The sequence below is a fragment of the Epinephelus lanceolatus genome, chromosome 16 (assembly GCF_041903045.1).
Source record: "Epinephelus lanceolatus isolate andai-2023 chromosome 16, ASM4190304v1, whole genome shotgun sequence".
Classification (NCBI taxonomy): domain Eukaryota; kingdom Metazoa; phylum Chordata; class Actinopteri; order Perciformes; family Serranidae; genus Epinephelus; species Epinephelus lanceolatus.
This window is the reverse complement of record NC_135749.1, coordinates 18,489,252-18,504,521: the sequence shown is the minus strand read 5'-3', so window position 1 is coordinate 18,504,521 and position 15,270 is coordinate 18,489,252. Positions and strand designations below refer to the sequence as shown.

At 41.2% G+C, this 15,270-nt stretch overlaps 3 protein-coding genes across 3 annotated transcripts; 2 read left to right on the top strand and 1 right to left on the bottom strand.

Annotated features, from left to right (window-relative positions):
- The first annotated feature begins 1,560 nt into the window (after positions 1–1,560).
- LOC117263987 (uncharacterized) lies at positions 1,561–5,475 on the top strand. Its single transcript, XM_033637741.2, has 4 exons — positions 1,561–1,714; positions 2,081–2,252; positions 3,257–3,815; positions 4,940–5,475. The coding sequence occupies exons 3-4, from the start codon at positions 3,268–3,270 to the stop codon at positions 5,079–5,081; spliced, it is 690 nt and encodes a 229-aa protein (XP_033493632.1). The 5' UTR covers positions 1,561–1,714; positions 2,081–2,252; positions 3,257–3,267; the 3' UTR covers positions 5,082–5,475.
- On the bottom strand, positions 5,474–10,226 carry chrac1 (chromatin accessibility complex subunit 1). Its single transcript, XM_033637742.2, has 3 exons — positions 10,015–10,226; positions 9,703–9,829; positions 5,474–6,900 (listed from the first exon to the last, which is right to left on the bottom strand). The coding sequence occupies exons 1-3, from the start codon at positions 10,171–10,173 to the stop codon at positions 6,818–6,820; spliced, it is 369 nt and encodes a 122-aa protein (XP_033493633.1). The 5' UTR covers positions 10,174–10,226; the 3' UTR covers positions 5,474–6,817.
- A 2,196-nt stretch (positions 10,227–12,422) lies between these two features.
- Positions 12,423–15,116, top strand: gatad1 (GATA zinc finger domain containing 1). Its single transcript, XM_033637740.2, has 5 exons — positions 12,423–12,904; positions 13,970–14,092; positions 14,186–14,245; positions 14,445–14,628; positions 14,710–15,116. Exons 1-5 carry the CDS (start codon positions 12,725–12,727, stop codon positions 14,898–14,900), a joined length of 738 nt encoding a protein of 245 aa, XP_033493631.1. The 5' UTR covers positions 12,423–12,724; the 3' UTR covers positions 14,901–15,116.
- The last annotated feature ends 154 nt before the right edge of the window (positions 15,117–15,270 follow it).

Below are 15,270 nucleotides of genomic sequence, written 5' to 3'. Positions count from 1 at the left end.
GATTGAAGAAGTGGCCGACATCCCAAAATCCTACCAGTGGCTGCAAAAGGCTGGATGGAACAGCACAAAAGCAGTAATCATGGTGGCACAGGAACAGGCACTTAGTACAGGATCAATAGAAGCAGGGGTCTACCACAGCAGACAGGACCCCAGGTGCAGCTGTGCAAAGATGCTCCTGAGACAGTTCAGCACATATTAGCAGGGTGGAGGATGCAGGCAGGAAGAGCGTACATGGAACGCCATAATGAATTGGCTGGCATAGTGTAGAGGAACATCTACACTGAGTATGGGCTGGAAGTCCCAAGGCCAGAATGGGAGACACTTCCTGAGGTGGTTGATAATGACCGAGCTATAGGATCCTGTGGGACTTCCAGATCCAGACTGACAAACTGATGATGGCTAACCAACCGGACATCATGTTGATAGATGTAGCAATCCCAAGTGACAGCAACATCGGAAAGAAGGAACACAAGAAGCTTGAAACATACCAAGGGCTAAAAGAGGAGTTTAAAAAGATGTGAGAAGTAAAGGCAACAGTGTGGTAATCAGAGCACTGAGGGCTGTGACCCCCCAACTGGGAGAGTGTCTCCAGCAGATTCCAGGTACAACATCTGAGGTCTCAGTCCAGAAGAGTGCGGTCCTGGGAACAGCTAAGATACTGCAGAAACCTAAAACTCCCAGGCCTCTGGTAGAGGACCCGATATATATGGGAATTTTCCTTTGTTTTCTATGAGCAAACAAATTAAACACTAAGTAATTAACATAATACGGTGATAATCACGAGATCAGTAGGGTCTTTGATATGTGCTGTGGGGATTTCTGGTGACCATATTAGATTGTGCCTGTTCTCTTTGCTCTGCTGTGGAGCCTGTTTTCTTTATTCTGGTGTGTTTGATGTGTTGCAGTTGGTTTATCCTGATTGGATTAGCCGTGTAATTGTGTAGGAATCTGAAAATTGGCACTTTAACCTCAATGAGTCATTTCTTTCATTTCAAATGCAAAACAATAAGTGTAACTGTGACTGTTTTTATGGCTCTTCCACATTATTTATTTCATTATTCAGCCAAAAAACAAGGATTTTCTCTTAACTGGATGAAACTCTTAACCTTAACGTCCACTCTTTGTTCTTCAAATGGTTTGAAAATCATTAGCAGGACCTGAAAACAACATCTGGCTGCCACCACCAGCTGTAGACCAGAGCCAAAGTATCTGTGTGGACAGGACTCATCTCATACCACATTTTTCAGTCCCACCCTTCTTAAGAGTCGAGTCAAGTCAAGTCAGTTTTTATTTATATAATGCCACATCATAACAGAAGTTAGCCTATCTCAGGACACATTTGTGTAGCTAGTCGAGCAGGGTTAGACATTACTCTTTTAATTCACGGCAACCCAACAAGTCATGTTTTACAGTCTTTCCTGAGATTCACATCCTTCAAGATTGATGGTGTGTGTCTCATGTTCATTCCTCCCCTAACATTACAACACCCTCGATACTCTGTGCCAAAATACGTCTCCCATTCCTCGTTGCTTATGTCAGGGTATAAGCCTCACTCTCTGACCATTCAAAAGACTTAACAAATAAACACAGATGGTGTGAATTAATCTTTGGGACAAAACAAGTTTGGGTATATTTTAAAACTGTTGTTTTTACAGCAGAATTGCAGATGTTTGTGGGCATATCTGAATTGGTGACAACGTGTTTCAGTGCACAGGTATGATTGCATGATGTTGAGATGTTAAACATGTTTTAAATTTAAAATTCAAGCCTGGCTGGTTGTGTTCAGGACATTGTAAAATGGCTCATAAATTCCAGGAGCATCACACCTACTACTGCACTCACAGACTGAAGTCTAGAGGAACAAAAAGCTGCAAATTAACACGTTTACCAAAATAGTACAATCCAGCATATCCAGATGATTTCATTTTTTAAGCAGGAATAAATTACAGAGAAGCTCTGCAACAGACTTTCTCTCCCCTACATGCCTCTTTATTTTTGCACTTACAAATCAGGATCCTTCCCAGCCAGACTGCAAGTGTTTGACGCTCTTTGTGTTAACTTTCCCTCAATTACTCCACAGACTCTGAGGGGAAAATCCTTGCTCCTGACTGCTGTTACCAGGCCAGTAAATAGTGATTCACATCGCATGTAACAGGCTGCGAGTCAACGACTCATTTTTTCCGACGACTTCAGGCACCAGAGGAGCGTCGCAGCACTCACACACTGCTTCGTCGCTGGGGTTTCTTTGCAAGGTAAGACACAATACACACACAAGACATGAGAGAAACTGGTGAAAGGAAGTGAGATGAAAGATGTTTGTATGAGTTTAAGTTGTTGCAGTGAGCAGGAGTTGCAGATTTGCTGCCATGCGCCGTCACTCTTTTAACTTTTTACCATGAAGCTACCAAAGTGAGAGTAAAACTTCCGGAAATCATATGAGAAATAAAACAAACGTGTGCTGCAGCCTTTTCAAAGTTTGTAAATCACTGTAAAAAAAAAAAAATTCTAAGTAGATGAATACGTGGTTGTAGTGTAGCTATATTTAAGCCTTTATTCTCTTTATTAAGCGTAAGATAACGTACACCTTTATTTTGAAGGTAAAATCACATTTCCCTGTACTGACAGTTTAATACCAGTTAAAAGTCTCACTTTTGTATTTAACATGGGTGTAGATATCAGGGGGGAAGCAGGGACCCCCCAATAAAAACATGAAAGTAGCAGAGGACTTTTATTTTGACAGTATTAAAGACATTTACACCATAAATCGATGCAGAAAATGCACAAATTGGTGCAAAAAAAAAAATCACCACAATGTAGGAAATTAAGTGTTTGGGGCTCTGAATTTTCTGGTGAAGGGCCCCAAATCCCTCGTTTCATATGTGTCCCCTCCAGTGTTGAAGAGAAATGAAACCTCTACGCCCTTGGTTTATAAATAACAAGTTAAAATGTACAAGCCCGTCAAATTCTCCATTCCTCCTTCTCACGCACAATTTGGTCTCTAGGAACAACACGGGATTGTGCAAATATTTTGATGATTTTATCATTATGACAATAGGAGAGCTACAGTGTGAGTAAAACAATAGCTTTGTCACAGGAAAAGACCAGTGGAAAAAATTTGTAGTGGATAAGGCCTGTCATGATGCCAAGAAATGGCCTTTCCAGCCATTACAGCTCTGTGTGTGTGTGTGTGTGTGTGTGTGTGTGTGTGTGAATACTGCTCCACACGTCTGATCGAGCCTCATACTTCATATTTCAGCCAGTTTGGAGATGCTCCAGGGGGCAGTGAGCAGGGCCGTGCTCTGCCTGTCCTGCTCCCTCCTGCTGGTGGGGGTCTGCTCCCCAGCGGAGGGTGCAGCGGCAGCGGGGCCTCTTACTCTTCTCCCTGAACAACTGTCTGGGGAACCTGACCTTGAGGACGGGGAGTGGGGCTCTGGATCATCTCTTCTGCACCTGCTACACAGCTTCCCTGCTGACAGCCCCTTCATAACAGAGACCCCAGGAAAACCAGTCAACTGCACCCAACGCTTCTGGTTACCACCGTCCTCTGCGATCTGCTGGGAAAACATAGCTGGACCCAAGGAGTTTGCCAAGTCCCGTCTGCTTGTTCTCCAGAACAGGGCTGCCCTGCAGGCTGTGTCCACCACCAGCGGGGTGGAGGAGGGAGGGCTCTCCTATGAAAATCAAGCCAGAGAGGAGGTCCAGGGGATCGTCTCAGACCACCTGAGTATGGTAGAGACTATGGAGACCATGGAGAAGGTGTTTGTCTCTTTGGAGGAGAAGAGGAAAGAGGGGACGGAGCGGGGGGTCCTCACAAGGTGAGAAACGGAAGTCCATGGACCATTTGATGGATTAAAGTTCCAGTGTGTACCCATAACTACGTTTTCATTGGTGTATAATCACCTGGAAATAAGAATTTTTGTGTTTTTCTTACCTCAGTATACATACAGAGTGGGTCCTCCTCCACAGAGTTCGCCATGTTGTTCTACAGTAGCCCAGAACGGCAAACCAAACACTGGCTCTAGATAGAGCCATTTATGTTTTGCGTCGGCTACTGTTGTTCTCCTACGTGCTTGGCAGACAGGAGAAGTTTCAATTGGTTGCAATCCGCCTCCCCTACCGCCAGATGCCAATAAATCCTACATACTGGAGCTTTAAATAAAGGGACTGATAAAGGGAAGAGGAGGGGGCTGACAGTTTTATTTTATTTAATAATTTTAAAAAAAGATTTACAGTGGTGCAATGACTGAGGAAGTAGGAATAAAATGAAAACATACTCCCTGATTTCTCATGTAATGCCTAGGTGCAGGTACTTAGTGTAAATTAGTGGTTTGACTTTCTGTTGTTTCATATTAGAACCTCACCTCCATGAGATCAGTCACAAAACACAGCCACAAGCCCCACTGTGCACAGACAAATTAATTAAGTTTCTGGTAAATCCTGATCCAACGCCAGCAGTTGGATTATTTCCAAATAATTGTTAGCAAGGCAGGGACCCTGGATCAGTGTTACTTGTTTGGCCTAAACATAACGCAGCGTGAATGCCAAAGACGACAGAGTGGAAATCCAGACAAGCAGCTGAGTCATTTCAAGTGTTTTCCAACAGTCAGCTGTTGGGACATCTGGCTGAGACGAGGCTCTGGCACTAGAACGGCTGGAGAGAATTAATGCAATTCAGTGCTTTCTCTCTATTAGATGTGAAAGAACACGCTTGTTACTTGGACAGTAATGAATTTGGTGGAGTGCTGTCAAAAATTTAGATTCATCGATACATATCCTTCTGAAAATGGTTTCAGTACTGATGCTTTCTCTCTCTGTCTTATTGTTAATGTTTACTACAGTTACTCTGCTGCTCTCTGCTACAAGGAAAAGTTATGTCATAACCTTCTTATCTTTATAATAAAAAAAGAGAAATTAACTTGTCATTTGTCGTCTCTTTCAGCATGAAGGAGCATCTGGCCGACACAAAGGACGCCATAGAGGGAAGAGAGCACATGGCAAACATCCTGGAGAATAAGTTTTCTACTTTAGAGAATAATCTGCTTAACATGCAGTTCAGACTCAACAAACTCATCCTACAGTGACAAAGACCGGTCGCCTTATTTGAGCTGTATTTATATATTCATGTATTGTGCAGTAATGTAGCAAATGCATGCATGCTCATGATTATGTAAGTATGTAGTATGAGGACAAAATATATGATTGATAAGCACCTACAAGTAACATGTGTAACCTTGAATCAGCTGAGATAATTAAACCTCACATTGTCGGGGAGATTATGTAGCTGCTAAATCACGTTTTGTATTTCCAGTTTGCAGACATGCTCCATATGGAGATTTCACGGTAATGCTAACAGCCTCTCGTAAAACTGGAAGACACTTGTGAAGCTTGGAACAGAATAACCAACACATCATTCAGCATTAATAAACTGCATTTTCTATCTCTCAATAAAATAAAATAACTGCAGCGCAACATGAACATTAGACAGCATGAATCTTTATTTTAATATCAAATCTAAACAATTAATTTGTAAATTCATGAGGACGATGTGTTGCAAGGTGGTCAGCTGTTATATACACTTTAAATATTCACATCTACCAGGCTGAGAGTGAATTTTCTTTTGGAAAGACTTAGCATGTTCAGTTGCTTCGTAGTTAAGCTGGAAAAAAAGAGGTATTTGAACTTTTGATTAAACAACTTTCAAGTATTTATGATAAACTACTCAAACATGACAAAATCCTGAACAAAAAACAACGATCATGTGTAACACAGAATCAGTAACAACAGCATGTTTCACTTTGAAATCAATGTTTGGCAGCATTGCTAAAGGAAAGTGTTCACCCAATCATGTTTTAAAGGCAATTAACTCAGGAGCTGAGACGTCTGTGCACCAGCTGTGTCTTGATCTGTTACATGGAGTGAGGCCTGCAAGCTGTGGAGAACATTTGTTATACTCCTTCTGATTGTTGTGCATGCAAAACAAGCACATTTACAAGACACTGCTACTAGAATAGGGCTGCAACTACCAATTATTTTCCTTATCAGAAAATCTGCTCTATTTTCACCATTAACTGATTAATCGTTTGGTTTATAAAGTGTCAAAAAATCTATGAAAAATGCTCTTCACAATATTCCAGAGCTCGAACTGACATTTCCAAATTGCCTCTTTTTCCAACAAACAGTCCAAAACCCAAAGACTGCCATACATTTACCACATCATACATCATTTACAGTCATAAATGACAAAGAAAAGCAATAAATTGTCACATTTTTAAGAAGCTAGAACCAGCAAATATTTGACAATTTTGCTTGAAAATAACTGAAAGGATTAATTATCAAAATGGTTGGCGATTAATTTTCATTGGATTGACTTATCGTTGCAGCTCTTTACTAGAAAACCTTCAAGGATAGTTGAGCAATACGGGCAAAATGCAAAATTTTTCTGAAATTGTAAAATCTTCAGAATCTTTTGGGGTTATGATTTATATACGGCTGCTTTGTTCAGGCCATTGAAACAACATTGATTATATTAATTAATGTAAGACATACAGTACAACTTCTATGTTCCTCTATGACTCTGTGTGTTCTTGTATTTGAAGGTGATCTCTGACTCTTCCAGATTTCACATTTGCCCTACGTGGCTTACTTTTAGTGCCATGTCCACTAGCGTCTTGCCTGAGCCCTACACCTGAACTCTGGCAATGTATTTCAAAGCACTGAGAAAGTTAAGGGTGTCTCTTCTGCCAGTGCTCTCAGTGAAAGACAGGACATGTACATTTGATAACATCTGTCCAGACGTGAAATGCAGCCGTCGTCATTTTTAAAAGTCAGCATCGTCATCTTCTTGCATTTGCTCCAGAGATTTGAGGTAATCTCGAGCCAAGATCTTCTTCGGCAGGATGTCTATAAAAAGAGGATATTACACTGTGTTAAACTTGATGTTGTGCAATGTCGTCCCTGACTGTCACTACTTTCCAAGGCACATAAGGAGCTGTGAAATTGTGTTTATAGCGTCTGAATGTCTGTCTGAGAAATGGTAATGGAAACAGATCCTGAAGGCAAATTTTTTCCCTGGTAGGAGGTGATCTTACAACAAAAACTGCTGCAGGAAAATGAATCACACATGAACACTGACAGGTTTATTACAGTGAAATAAATCAAATTCATAAAATACCAGTTCAATAAAGAGTTACAATAAAGAGCTGGTTGGACAAAAGAATGACATTTTCGAGTTGTAGAGAAAATGGTGTCTATGGGTATCAGAAACTAAATTGAACACTTTTTAAGAACTTTTCAATATAATTTTTGACTAAATTTCAGACAGATTTTTGGACGAATTGTCTTTTTCTTATTCAAACATTGCAGGTCATTATTATATAGTAGTTACAGTATATGCCTATATAAAACCTACCTCTCCTGGAGACCACATATATACAGTCTCATGCACCAGGAGGTTTTAGAAATTTGGTTATTAGAGTGAGTTTGGTTAATTTATTAGCTCTATATATCAATAAGGGGGTACACAATGTGAAATGCAACACCTCAAACTACAGCAACCAAATGACCATGAAGTTGGTTATAACCTGTGTGGAGATCAGATGTATTACAGTTTTTGACTGCATTTATTTCATCTAGGTGTACCTAATAAACTGAATGTACCCAAAAACCACACTTGAACCATAACTTAGAAACGTTCTGAAAGGTCACAGGTTACTCTAATGTTTCATTGGTAAAGGGTTAAAGGGTGAATTATGTGTTTTTAACCTGGACCCTATTTTCCCATGTTTTTGTGTCTAAGTGACTAATGGGAACGACAAGTACTGAGCGAGAAGGCTGCAGCCAGCAGCAGCAAAACAGCCTGCAATGTAACCACTTGGGTATTTGTGCACAGTCAATGTACATCCACTAAAGAGTTTGTTTTTGCCACTGACAAGCTCAGATTGTTATTATAAGGGTCAGAAAACATTATGGAAAGGATCCCTACAAAGATAGATCTTTTTGTTAAAGAGTAAGATGCCTTTTTTTTTTAACCAGAAACAGCCCCAAAATCAATTTAGCCAAACCCACCAGACCCCATTTAAATACAAAGTAATTTTAGTGTGTGTAGAAAGAGCATATTTTCACATCTAACTCTATGAATTAAAAGTTTATTTCAACCAAACCAGGTTTGGTGATTGTTGGAGCAGTGGAGAGAGGAACAGAGATGTCTTTTTTGAGTTTTATCTTGTTACGGTCCACTTTGAATAAAAGGTGTTTTATGATGATAAAATTACTGTTTTTTTAAATGAAGTCTGGTGGATTTGATGATAGCGATTTTGGGGCTGTTTCTGGTTAGACAAAAGGATCTTACTATTAAACAAAGGGTCTATTTCTGCAGGGATCCTTTTCATAATGTTGTCAGACACTTACAACAATCTGAACCTGTCAGTGGCAAAAACAGCACTTTGAGAGAACATAAATTGGTGTACAAATGCCCTGCCTGGTTAGATTGAAGCCTTTTTTGCAGCTGTCAGCTGCAGTGCTCTCACACAGTACATCCATCCATTTTCATCTGCTTATCTGTGGCTGGGTCACAGGGGCAGCAGGCTGAGCAAAGCACCCCAGATGTCCCTCTCCCCAGCAATGCTTTCCAGCTCCTCCTGGGGGACCCCAAGACTTTCCCAGGCCAGATGAGATATGTAATCCCTCCAGCGTGTTCTGGGTCTGCCCCAGGGCCTCCTACCACTTGGACGTGCCTTGAACACCTCTAACAGGAGGCACCCAGGAGGCATCCTGATCAGATGCCTGAACCACCTCAACGGACCCCTTCAAACGCAAAGGAACAGTGGCTCTACTCAGAGCTCCCTACGGATGTCTGAGCTCTTTACCCTATCTCTAAGGGCGCACACCAGGATAATCTGGGGGACTCCGTTCGATTGGGCGGGGAATGCCGAAAAAATTCACATCTTCATTTGGGTCGGTTCACTTTCACACGGCACTTTTTTATTCACGCAGTTACAACAGCTGCTCGTTTTGGGGCGGTATTGCCCGAAACGACCACTGACCAGAAAAAAGCATGAGGAAGAAGAGAACCGCAGTTTTGTTTTTTTTTTTTTTAACCTAGATTCGATACTGATCCACTGACCGATAAAATTTATGTGCCGCCATCCTCTCGCTGAACAATTCAAAAACTGCCTCTCCCGGTTCGCGCTGTTGGCTTTGTTTTTTCGCTACCCAAAATGCACTGCGCTCTATGTCACTTCCTCTCTTTGGTTCACTTTCTCTCATTTCCCACTGTAAGCGAACCACACTAGGGTTCACTTGCAAGTGAACCAAGACCCCCAGTTTTCAAGCGGTATTCACCAGTATTCACACAGTACTGAACCAATTTCAAAACTTGTGTTAATGTGTCCATTAGTCACTTAGACACATTGGAAAAATAGGGTTCAGGTTGTGAAATATTAAAGTTACCCTTAAATAGTGACCAGGGTTAGAAATTAGCACCAGCCATATACTGGTAAAATATCTAAATGGCAGCTATATTTTCGTCACTCACCAGCCAAAAAACAACGGTAATCTATGGAGAAGCTAGTAGATTTTGAAATCCACCAGCCACGGCAGCAGAAGAAGAGAGACCAAAAAAGGTTAATTTCCCACCCTGATAGTGATCACCACTGCATGCCGCAGACAGTCCCTGAAGGTATATCTGGCATGGTTGAGTCTCACCTGTTAGAAAGTGGAAAGTCTCCGTCTCCTCTGCGGTGTTAGCCAGGTCGGTGTATGACAGAGAGTTGGTTTCCTTCCCGGTGCCGTTGTTGAATGAAGCCAGAGCCAAGTGCTGCACAAACAGCTCCTTCAACAACAAGAGACAAGTCAGTGAAGCAGAAAGTCACAGGAAGTGGAGCTCAAATGGAAACAGCAGCAGCTACATGCACAGTTACCCCAGAAGCTAACAGCGAGCTAACCCCTGTTAGCAGCAGCAGATTAATGAGCTGATAATTAGCAGTGAAGCGATGGTTTAGCATTAATGCAGCTTACTGTCGCCTTGGTGGTGAGGAAGAGAGCGTCCTGGTTGATGCTGGACACGTCGGGGGAGCTCTTCATTATCAACCTCACTCTGGATATTGGGAGCGAGATGATTTTTTTGTTGGCTGACGTTTGGTCGTCTTTGTCGGGGGTATTTTGAGACATCTTCATGAGGACACGGCGCGAGACAGGCGGAACTTCAAGTATTGTTTTGAACCGTGACGTATTTCTTCTTCTTCTTTACATTAACGGTAGCTGGCAGCCGTTACACTGGATTACCGCCACCTGCTGGAGTGGAGTCCCTTATTATTGAGAATTATTGTCTTTGTCACTAAAAAATGTCCAGATATTACCATTATTATCATAATTATCATGGGCAAGCTATGAAAATATACGTATTGGTAGAACTAATATATTAAAAGTGAAAATATTATGTAATTATTTGATAATTTTACGGTCTTGCTCAGTGATGGATGAAGTCCCTGAGGGCCACACTTGAGTAAAAGTACCTATTAAATTACTTTCATAGTATCAGAATATTACCTGAGTAAATTTCTCAATGTATCTGATATTTACTGTACTTACGTATCAAGTGTTTTTATGATATTAAATGTACTTAAGTAATAGTAAAAGTACAAGTAAATGCTGCTGCTAAAAAAGCAAGCAGTCAGAACTTATTTCTTTATAAACTGTAACGTTATACTACCTTAAAATTGGAGCGTACATTACACTTGATTAAAAATTTTGTTTTTTCTTCACAACTTAAAGGATTTAAAAAACAAAATCCAGTTTTCCTTTCCTCAAACTCCTTCATTCGTCCATCCATCCCTTCCTCCCTCCTTCCTTACTTCCCTATTTTGTTGCCTATAATATGATAATAACACAAACTCTGACATTGTTGTTTGTGTATTTGTTTTTTAGTTCTTGCCCTCTTTGTGGGATCAATAAAGGTGTATCTTATCTTATCTTATTTTGTGTTTCATTTTTGTTGTCAATGTACACTCACCAGCCACTTTATTAGGTACACCGAGCTAGAACCAGGTTGGACTCCCTTTTGCCAACAGTGCTGCCTTAATTCTTGGTGGCACTGATTCAACAAGGTGCTGGAAACATTCCTCAGAGATTCTGGTCCATATTGACATGATAGCATCACACAGTTGCTGCAGATTTGTCGGCTGCACATCCATGATGTGAATCTCCAGTTCCACCACATCCCAAAGGTGCTCTATTGGATTGAGATCTGGTGACTGTGGAGGCCATTGGAGTACAGTGAACTCATTGTCATGTTCAAGAAACCAATTTGAGATGATTTGAGCTTTGTGATGTGGTGCGTTATCCTGCTGGAAGTAGCCATCAGAAGATGGGTACACTGTGGTCATAAAGGGATGGACACAGTCAGCAACAATACCCAGGTAGGCTGTGGTGTTTAAATGATGCTCAGTTGGTACTAAGGGGCCCAAAGTGTGCCAAGAAAATATCCCCCACACCATTACACCACCACCACCAGCCTGAACCGTTGATACAAGGCAAGATGGATCCATGCTTTCATGTTGTTTATGCCAAATTCTGACCCTACCATCTGAATGTTGCAGCAGAAATCCAGACTCATCAGACCAGGCAACATTTCTCCAATCTTCTGTTGTCCAGTTTTGGTGAGCCTGTGTGAACTGTAGCCTCAGTTTCCTGTTGTTAGCTGACAGGAGTGGCACCTGATGTGGTCTTCTGCTGCTGTAGCCCATCTGCTTCAAGGTTCAACGTGTTGTTGGTTCAGAGGTGGTCTTCTGCAGACCTTGGTTGTAACCAGTGGTTCTTTGAGTTACTGTTGCCTTTCTATCATCTTGAACCAGTCTGGCCATTCTCCTCTGACCTCTGGCATCAACAAGGCATTTTCACCCAGAGAACTGCTGCTCACTGGGTATTTCCTCTTTTTGGGACCATCCTCTGTAAACCCTAGAGATGGTTGTGCGTGAAAATCCCAGTAGATCAGTTTCTGAAATACTCAGACCAGCCTGTCTGGCACCAACAACCATGCCACGTTCAAAGTCACATAAATCACCTTCCTTCCCCATCCTAAAGCTTGGTTTGAACTTCAGCAGGTCGTCTTGAACATGTCTACATGCCTAAATTCATTGTGTTGCTGCCACGTGATTATTCTGTAAATAAACTTGTGCATGAAATCAGGCTTGGGGATTAATATTCATATTGTCTTCTTCTTCTTTTTCTTCTTCTTCTTCTTCTTATTATTATTATTATTTCTTTTGTGACCAAAATTTGTATTTTCTTTTAGTTTTATATTCTTTTTTTATTTTATTTATGCTAAACAGTAAACTCAGCTAAGTACACAGGTTCAGTTCTGCGCGCTCTCCTCCAGGCCAGAGGTGGCGCTCTACTTAGGCGATCTCAAACCACAGAAGAAGAGCTGATGTTAAAAGAGGCGAAGAAGAAACAGCGGCGCTAGCAATGGCGGTGATTTGGCTGCAAGTATAAACAATCCAGCTCACATTTTGATGCTGTCTTGAATACCGTAGTTATTCTAATGTCATAGCCAGTCGTTTATGGTCGTCTGTCGCACAAAGGAAATATATTTCTCTGTGTTTCTGTCATTTGTTGGAGTGACAGCAGTGTGTTATTACAGTTAGCAGGAGCTGAACGGACAGCCATCATCTCATTGTTGAGCACTAACATTTCTTTGTACCCGGGCATCGTTTTCTGACCCTTAACAATGCCGCTGGGTTTGAAACCATGCTGTGCTGTGTGCAAAACTAACTCTTCCTCGATGTGGAAGAAAGGAAACCAGGGGGAGATCCTCTGCAACAACTGCACAGGGAAGAGCAGCAGCGGCGGAGCATCAGGACCCTCCATGTCCTCCAACACTCAGCCCAGCAATGGCGGGGGGAAGCAGGTTAGTAATTGTGTGTAAATGTGCCTTTCATATGGTGTGGCTCTCATGTATTCATATTGTTATTTTCAAGGGGATCCCAACTGTAAAATAAAGTCTACATACTGGTGTTTACAGCTGTAGATTTAAAGAAGTAACTCCTGAGGCTGCACAACAACATAGCGGACATAGTGATTATAATGAATCTCAGAGCGGCCCCTGGTGACTGCTAGGATATGAGGATGTTTTCTTCAGTTGCCATGTTAGCAAGACCATTGTCTGTGTCTGTAGATATTCAACAACAATCAGGGTAGATTGAAGGGCCACAACAAGTATTCAGAAAGTATCATCAACAGAAAGTATCTACCTTAACGGCTGCTGACAGTTAAAAAGGAATTAATCAGGGAAAATGCAAGACATTGGCTTTTTACAGCTTTACAAATGGGATGTTGTGCTGCCCTTTTCTGATTATAGGACTGTATACAGGATGTCTTTTTGCTTTGGTCAAATGGGTCAATAAGAGCAAGCACTTGGAAGGTCGTCACCTTAAGCTCTGTGACATTGTGATCGACATTTCTTTCTTTTGGGTGGGTAAATTGAGTTGAAGTGCAGTTTAGAGGAATACTTAGTCCACAAAATGACCATTTGTAAAAAGTTAGTCATGCCGTATTACTTTAAATTCATGAAGAAAATTGTTTTTCTCTCATGCCACCATGGAAAAACGACAAACATATTGATTTATAGACTAATTGGGGACCACTAACAACAGCAAAAGTATATCAAAACATCACTTTACAAACTCACACAACTGCAGTATAAATCAAGTTTCATTTATCCAGTCGTGTGCTCAGTGCTTCCCAAACACATGGATTTTAGCTATGAAACCTTAGTACTGGAGTCCGACTTTGTTCCAATAATAGTTCAGGTGTAAAAGCTAAAATGCATGTGTTTTGGGAGTACTGAGCAAAAATCAAAAAACAAACTTCCCCACACAAATTAAAGATAGCACTGCATGACTGATTTATTCACAAATTTTTTTTTTTTTTGTGTGAACTGTTCCTTTAAATACTTGGTATGTGTTGCTCTTAGTCTAAACAGGAGATCCACAGGAGGTCGGCACGACTGAGAAGCACCAAGTACAAAGCTCCTGCATCTGAAAAGAAGGTGTCAACAAAAGGAAAGGGGAGAAGACACATATTCAAACTCAAAAATGTAAGTTGGAGATCAGCTGCTTTAGTTACTCTCTTGTTATTGTGCTGTACCGTGAATTTATGTATTCAACCTCTGTGTGATCTCTTTCTTCAGCCAATTAAAGCACCTGAATCAGTCGCAACAATCATCACGTCAGAATCAGTATTTTATAAGGTATGGTGTTTTTTCTTACCAAGTAAGTCTCGTGTTTCTGCTCAGTATCAGGAATAATCATCGTCTCATCTACCCAGTTTTCATCTGAAAACATTTCCCGATGTTTTTCATCATCTCATTGCAGCTTTAACTATTATTGTTTTAGTGAGAGAAGGAGCCAGACCGTTGTCGTCCTCAGTGTTTATATTTGTGTCTTCAGGGCGTATACTACCAGACAGGAGATGTGATCAGAGTAACAGATGAGGAAGACGGGAAGTCGTACTATGCTCAGATCCGAGGCTTCGTCCAGGACCAGTACTGTGAAAAGAGTGCTGCACTGACCTGGTTGATCCCCACACAGGCCAGCCCAAAGGACCTGTTTGATCCTGGGACGTACATCGTTGGTGAGCAGTGAGAAATTAACAGTTTAACATTTTTTTTAGGTCCTTTATGTGACAAGTTGATAACTGTCTGTTTTGTATTAGGGCCAGAGGAGGATCTGCCCAGAAAGATGGAGTTCCTGGAGTTTGTGTGTCACGCCCCCTCTGAATATTTCAAGTCCCGGAGCTCTCCGTTCCCCACCATCCCTATCCGACCAGAAAAAGGCTACATCTGGACCCACATAGGACCCACACCAGCCCTCACTGTCAAAGAGTCTGTCAGTGGCAGCAGTTAACACAACTGTGATATGGACTGAGTCTGTTGCTGTTAAACAGACATATGTACATTTATGTAATATAATGATAACACAAAATGGTTAACCAGTCATTACTTCAGATTGAAGCCAAGTTATTAATTGATATAAAGGAAACCTTGTGTACCGACATAATTTCAAACAAGTTGTTTAAATGTTACTTTTGTATTTCGTTATAAACAAAAAAGCTCTTTTCCACCTTCTCTTTTGTCTGTGATTGTTTAAGAAAATGATATGTATTCATTTATTAAGTTGCTGTGGGGGTAACAGACTAACGTGACTTTTTTTTTTTTTTTTTTTTTTACACTGTTATCCCCCTTTTGTTTTACTTTACCGGTTGTGAATTAAGCTG

Coding starts and splice junctions, on each gene's coding strand:
- chrac1 (XM_033637742.2), bottom strand. CDS start 10,173: ATGAAGATGTCTCAAAATACCCCCGACAAAGACGACCAAACGTCAGCC. Junction 9,830..10,014: donor TCCTCACCACCAAGGCGACA/GTAAGCTGCATT, acceptor TTGTTGTTGAAG/GAGCTGTTTGTGCAGCACTT. Junction 6,901..9,702: donor GACTTTCCACTTTCTAACAG/GTGAGACTCAAC, acceptor CTCTTTTTATAG/ACATCCTGCCGAAGAAGATC.
- LOC117263987 (XM_033637741.2), top strand. CDS start 3,268: ATGCTCCAGGGGGCAGTGAGCAGGGCCGTGCTCTGCCTGTCCTGCTCC. Junction 3,816..4,939: donor GAGCGGGGGGTCCTCACAAG/GTGAGAAACGGA, acceptor CGTCTCTTTCAG/CATGAAGGAGCATCTGGCCG.
- gatad1 (XM_033637740.2), top strand. CDS start 12,725: ATGCCGCTGGGTTTGAAACCATGCTGTGCTGTGTGCAAAACTAACTCT. Junction 12,905..13,969: donor GCAATGGCGGGGGGAAGCAG/GTTAGTAATTGT, acceptor TGTTGCTCTTAG/TCTAAACAGGAGATCCACAG. Junction 14,093..14,185: donor ACATATTCAAACTCAAAAAT/GTAAGTTGGAGA, acceptor CTCTTTCTTCAG/CCAATTAAAGCACCTGAATC.